The sequence below is a fragment of the Lactuca virosa genome, chromosome 4 (assembly GCF_052849685.1).
Source record: "Lactuca virosa cultivar CGN04683 chromosome 4, Lactuca_virosa_CGN04683_v6, whole genome shotgun sequence".
Taxonomy (NCBI): Eukaryota; Viridiplantae; Streptophyta; class Magnoliopsida; order Asterales; family Asteraceae; genus Lactuca; species Lactuca virosa.
The window spans coordinates 285,040,089-285,047,185 of record NC_136429.1 but is presented as its reverse complement, the minus strand read 5'-3'; the positions used below and the strand labels follow the sequence as shown (position 1 = coordinate 285,047,185).

The following is a 7,097-nucleotide window of genomic DNA, read 5'->3' as shown; positions in this document are numbered from 1 at the left end:
TTGAGGTAGAGAGATATTGGAGAGAGAGATATATACTTTGTATTATAATTGTAAGACATACATCAGGAAACATAGTTATAAACCTTATTGTATTAGTACAAGTCGAGTTGAATGAGTTGACTTGTTGCCTTTGATCGACCTTAATTTTCCGGTTGTTGCATCATCCCCCGTTAAAAGGAATTTCGTCCTGAAATTTAGAATTTTTGAGTGGGACTCCAAGGGTTGTGGAAAAGATGTGGGTATTCTCTATCCATGATTTGTACAGGTTTTTCTACGCAGTACTGTCTCACGATTAATTTGATTACATCGAGTGAGATTACAAGAGTTTCGGCAGTCAGACACTTATTAGAGTTGGTTATGTGGGATGTACGATGCTGAGTTCTTGTGGTAACCGAAGTCTATAGGCTACCAGACCGATCTTGGCGAGGATCTCGAATAGTTTAATGATGTTTGTGTACTAGACGCCCTAGAGGTAGTGTTTCTAGATACACGACGAAACTAGCTCAAAATAACCACGAAACCAAAAAATCGAGGTTTGAACTAAACCTTAGAAAAAATGCATACCATAGGGACCATTTTGCAGTTTTGTCTTTTTTAGTGAAAAGACAAGGATATGTGATTTTTTCCAATGTTGGGTTGATTTTATTTAGTCTATTATGTAGTTTTCCTTTTATTTAAATCAATGTAACTTTTTTTTTTAATTATAAGTAATGTTTTTATTTGTTTCGTTTATCATTTAATTTATTGAATAATTGAAAATTAAATAAAAATTGGTGATGTATAGTGATGAGTACCCTAAAACGGTGGAGACATACAACACTTTTGATGTGATGTTGTGACTACTTCTATGGCCTTATAATCTTTTGTATAATGTATAGCATCTCAATCACATGTGATTAGATTCCGTAACTAACCGATGTTCCGGACAAGTCTCCGTTTATATTGCGTGTCATAATGTCATATAATATGCATGAAGTGTTACCGTTAATATATGTGTTACAACTAACAATATATTTAAGGCATTGTTCACATTACCAAAAGTATTGTCTTAAACATCAATTATAAGCATTAACTATCCTTTTATAATGACAAGTAAAAAACCCAACACCAACCATAAAAAAGCCATTTTCTGCGCATCACAATAACTTCCATTTATGCATAAAGATAAACCACAAGTCATAAACATGATTACACAAAACGTTGCTCATAATCATTCATATTTAGAATACATTAAGTAGATATAGTAGCATCTCCTGCATGTTTAGCGACACAGGCACTAAGTTCATCTTTCTTAGCACCCACAACTTTGTCCACTATCTTTCCTTCCTTAAGAAATACGAATGTTGGAATTGACTTCACTGAGTACTCCTGAGCAATGCTCTGTAACACCAAGAAACACAAATTCCTTATTTTTAAATACCCAAAATAGCCCTAAAACAATTTGAATTCCAAGATGATGGGAGTAAATTTACCCCAAGTTCATCAACATCAACCTTAAGGAAGGTAACATGGGGAATATTACTAGCAAGCTCAGCCAAGATTGGTGCAATCATACGGCAAGGACCACACCATGAGGCTGTGAAATCCACAACCACCTGTCATTAATAACTCATATGAATCAATAAACGATATTATATTGTTGAATCAATGTATTCTAAAACTAAACCAAAGCTTACAACCTGCATCCAGTCAAGCTACTACATACTCAAAAGGATAAATCCCCGATTTAAAGCAAAACCAAATAATCGAATGCATAACGAATAAACTCATATCATTAAACAAAAACAAATTCTAAGTAGATGAACATAACAAGGAAGTTGAGGTTACCAATTTGGTAGAGCCGACGTGCGTGTCAAACTGCTCCTTCCATTGGTCGACGGTGTGGCAGCCGATAACAACTCCTTCTGACGCCATTTTTACCCCAAACTTGTCTCTCAAGAAAACTTAATTCGAATTCGTGTAGCTTTCAAATATGTGTTTAAAGCTTGAAGTATGAATGAAGATTGTGTAGCACCGAACGCTGTTTATATAGGGGCATATCCCTTTCATGCCTGATCAAAATTACAGAAAATGCTCCGCAACTTGTTAAAGGTCAAAGGATCGCTGTTATTAAAAAAAGACGCATGAAATGTAAACGCATATAAATATTTCTTAATAATTCTAAATTTGTCGATGGGCATAAACAAAACGGGCGTCATAAAACCTGACGTAAGCGTTTGCGTGGGCCCGGAGCGGGAACAAACAAGGGTCGTCGTGGCTTTTAGAGCATACGGTATGGGCAACGAGAAGTGCTATTTTTGCTGATGTGGCACCTCATAACCTAGTCATAACAAGATGAACACTACCCCCTTTCTTGTTAAGAGGATGTTATGGCATATCTTGTTGTGACGAACACAAGATGCAACGGGAAGTTTAATTGGTTGTTGCCTTTATCAACCAATCAAATCATTTTCTTTCTTTCTCTCTCTAGTTCTTAACATGTTATAACATTGGATATACCATTTCCCCCTTGGTGTTATGGTGGTGTTATAGATGAGGTGGCATATGAACTTGGTGTTATAACGTGACCCATACCTAATGCTCTTAGCAATATATATCAAGCGTTTTCTAAATTTTTAAAAAAGTAAATTACTCAAATGGTCCCTATAGTTTAGGGTAATCTACGTGTTTGATCCTTAACTTTTTTTTTAACTCGGACTGTCCCTTTTGTATACTTTTATTGCACGCTTAGTCCCTCTCCGACCTAAAAATACTATTTTCCCTTCTTTATTTTCTTTCTTTATTTCTTTATTTTTTATTTATATTATTAAAAAAAATTAAGGTCCCACCCTACCCTCTTCCCTGCTACCCCTTGTCTCACTTATCGAAAGACCATCACCTCTTGCAATAATAACTACCATATTTACCACCAGAAATTTTATTTTACAAACACCTTTGTCATCGGTAAGAAAACACCGATCGATATTCAAATCCAAAAAGAAACACAACGTATAAATCTATTAACCAGAGGAATCAAAACCAATTCAAACCAATAAACTGATGCAATTTGAATCCAACTACATTTGATAATATACCAAAGTATCACCGTATAAAAAAATATGATGTAGGAAAATTGAAGATCTAAATGAAGAAATAAGGTGGAAGTGAAGATCTACAATAGATAATAGACTAAAGAACCAACGAACTACAGTGGATTATAGATTTACCATACCGATGACCACCAGGGTAACTGAAATTTCATTTCTGTATAGTAAAAAATTGAAAATCTAAATAGAGTGAGGGTGTTATGGAACAGAAAAAACAAAGATGACGATGTTCTTAAACATCTATGGTGGATCGAGCGGGGTGGTCGACATGGTGGTCCATAGGTCTCCTGCAGTGATGCTGGATTTTGGGAGGATTTTGAGAGAAGGAATCAGATCAAATGAAGGTCTCACCGTCTCGTTTTTTCTGGATTTGATTTACGAGAACTGAATTCACCGACTCTCCATTTCCCTCCATTTTAACCCACCAATGCCATCCTTTTTACACGGGACTTCAAACCGTCATCCGTCAATGACACTACCGATGACCACTCAGACAACAAGGTGAAGTAGGGAAATGGATCGATCGATGGGTTTACAGGTGCTAAAGGGAAGCTTCGATCGGAGATGACAGAATGAGGGGAAGACGACTCGTGTGTGGTGTTTCTAGAACGGATGGTGGAGACATGTGTGGCGCTTTTAGAACAGAGATATCAATGAACGTCGGGGGTAGTAAGGATGAGGTCGGCGATGAAGGTGATAAGAGTATCACTAGTGTTAGACTAGAGGGAGTGGGTGCGGCATGGACCGCACTCCCCTTGCCACATAAGCACAAACACCGCCCCCTGGGTGCGGTAGAGAGTGTAGTGCGGCCTTCCAAGGGAGCACTCCTTCAAACAACGTGATTGGTGTCTTTTTCTTACCTCCCTCTGATTGGTCCTTTTTATTTATTAAAAAAAATACCTAAGTGTGGCACCAATCCTTGGGTGTGGTATGAAACCACACTTTTGTGGTAACAGATGATGTGGCGCATACGTGTCACTGCGGTTTCAGGAGGGAGTGCAACACCACTCCCTCCAGCCTTAGGGTTCTCAGTTTTTGCTATGATACGAGATAGATAGAGAAAAATGAAGTTGGGTTTGGGAGAAGGGGTAGGCCCATTTATATTTTTAACAATAAATTAAAAAAGGAATACATAAATAATAAAATATTAAAAAAAAAAACTAAAAAGGGCATAATAGCCTTTTTAAGTCGGACAGGGACCAAATGCGTAACAAAAACATATAATAGGGATTGCCTGAGTTAAGAAAAAAATTAAATACTAAACGTGTAAATTACCCCAGACCTCAGGGACCATTCGTGTAATTTACTCTTTTAAAAACATCCTCGAACTTTGTTGTTTGAATTAATTTGAGGGATAATGACTTAAAAGGGTAATATATTTTTCGATTTCTACATATTTGGTCACTGAGTTTTTTTTTCGTCCATATTTACCCCTTCAACTTGTTAAACTGTACACATTTTTTCCTTATGACCGGTTACTCCAAGTTAGCTGGTAAAAATGACTTAATAGAGTAATATATTTCTCACTTTGTACACATTTAGTCCTTAATATTTTTGTACACATTTAGTCCTTAATATTTTTTTGTTGCAAAATAAGACATTTTTGTTTTTGTACTCATTGAGTACTTTTGAATGATTTATTTAGGTTTTTCTCACGACATTATACGTATGATAGCCATATGGTGGTGGGATAGGTTGAGGTGATCCTGCTATGTGTTGTAGGCCAATATACTTGGTGCGGGCCGACTGTAAGTCGTAGGTACGGAGGCTCGAGAAGAGCGGTTGGTTGAGGCGGCAGACCAACAAACCCTGGGTATTCAGTCCGATGACTGACTGGACCTGTTGCATGTTGGTATTCCAGTCTGATGACTGATTGAGCCAAGATATTCCAATTTGATGAGTGTGGGCCCATTATGCATGATAATACATTTGTTGTATGAAGTATTTTGGGGGAAACTCACTAAGCTTTGTGCTTATCTAGTTGTTTATGTTTTCAGGTTCTATCGTTCATCGTGGGAAGGCGAAGGCAGGACTGTACACACTCATCAGCAGTTTTGAGGATTCCGCATTTCTTATATTACTCTGATTTTCGATAAATGTATTTTGGAATAAACGTTTTTTCTTAATAATGAATTTATAATTAGAGAGTTTTGCCTTATTTAAAAATAAAAATTTTTGGTTGTGAAAAGGAGACGTTACACATAAACATCAACAACCCCACACACTTCATCAATGATTGTCCCACGTAAGATGTCGTGAGAAAAACCAAAAAAAGTCATTCATAAGTACTGAATGAATATAAAAACAAAAATGACTTATTTTGAAACAAAAATATATTAAAGACTAAATGTGTATAAAAATATTAAGGAATAAATGTGTATAAAAATATTAAGGACTAAATGTATACAAAATGAGAAATATATTACCCTATTAAGTCATTTTTTCCGGCTAACCTGGAATAACCGGTCATAAGGACCAAATGTGTACAGTTTAACAAGTTGAAGGGGTAAATGTGGACGGAAAAAAAACTCAGTGACCAAATGTGTATAAATTGAAAAATATATTACCCTTTTAAGTCATTATCCCTTAATTTGATTTCTTTCTAAAAATATATTTTAGTTATTAGAAAGATATCGATATATTTTTAGGGGTTGTTTAATTAAAAGTCTATAATTCATTCATATAACGTCTTGTTCTGTCCAAGACATAATCCATATTGGTTCAATCATACATTGACTTGATCTAATAATATGATTCGGTCACACACAATAAAAAAAAGCCACCCTGCTTTGGATGGACGTATCGTTCTCATAGATATTTGACTTAATAAAAAAAAAGTGTTATTTTAAGTATTTATATTATCTAGGTTTTTTTTTTTTTTTTTTGACATTCTGTATTTATTTTTAAATGGAGCATCAAGTGAAGTAATCTTTGTATAATGTTGGTCATCTTTCGGTTACATTTAGGTTACCTAGTTTTTTGGAGGAGATATGGCAAAAGCAAATGTACCAGCCTATGCGGATTCTTACTTGCCAGTTAACTTGGTATATAATATTTTTCATCTCCATTACGTCAAGAAAAAGGAACAACTTCTTCTCAAGTTTACAACGTATGAGAGCATCGGTTTTACAATCTCGATTTATTGGCTCAACATTGCAAAATGATGGTGGAACACAAAGAAATCATCCATATTAAAGGTGTTGTTGTGATATTGTTTATCGATATTATGTGTGGGAATTTTTTATATATAAAGGAATTACAAGTTGGTAATTTCCTTTTTATCCCATATTTGTAACACCTCAAATTTTAGACTAAAATTTTCACTTTTAAGACTTTCAAAAACATAGTTCACAACCAAACATCAAGTACAAGTCAATCCCAAAACCGCAAGTATCATAGTTATCAGAGTACATAAAAGATCATATCCCAGTAATAAAATCCCAGTGTGTGTGTACAATCAGACCTTCGCATTCCCGTGGTCCTGCGAAGTATCTGCCACATATAAATCAACAACTATAAGCACAAAGTTTAGTGAGTTCCCCAATATACGACATATAACTCAGCATAAATAAACAACTATCGGTTATCTACAACTCTGAGACTATCAGCAGTCCCATTGAGCTAACAGCATGCTCGGGAGCTTATCGGCAACCCCCGATTGTCTAACAGCAGCCCCAGCTAAACAATTATCATATCAGCACATAACATAGCATACACAACATAACATAACAATATGACCCAGCTGGTCATAATAATACAACTATCCTACCACACATGTAAGAGTGAGTGAGGAGACTCACCTGATACTGATGACACGAAAACCTAGCACCCAAACTGCCGGATCTAGCATCCGCCTATTCAACCAAATAAATTACCCTTAATTAATAATTAAGTCCCAAAACCATATCACGAGTCCAAATCCACAGCTAAGCCCACTAAGGGCAAAAAGGACCATATTACCCCTCCCTAGGTCCATACCCTAAATTTTGACCTAAAAGTCAAAATCAGCAA

General features: G+C 35.8%; 1 protein-coding gene across 2 annotated transcripts; it reads right to left on the bottom strand.

Moving 5' to 3' along the window:
* Nucleotides 1–1,125: 1,125 nt before the first annotated feature.
* On the bottom strand, nt 1,126–2,008 carry LOC145168861 (thioredoxin H-type-like). Of its 2 annotated transcripts, none has more exons than XM_079087532.1 (3): nt 1,828–2,008; nt 1,473–1,595; nt 1,126–1,380 (listed from the first exon to the last, which is right to left on the bottom strand). In XM_079087532.1, exons 1-3 carry the CDS (start codon nt 1,912–1,914, stop codon nt 1,231–1,233), a joined length of 360 nt encoding a protein of 119 aa, XP_078943658.1. In that variant the 5' UTR covers nt 1,915–2,008; the 3' UTR covers nt 1,126–1,230. The 2 variants fall into 2 exon arrangements, with proteins under 2 accessions (XP_078943658.1, XP_078943659.1); XM_079087533.1 differs by having other exon boundaries at nt 1,494–1,595.
* Nucleotides 2,009–7,097: the final 5,089 nt, after the last annotated feature.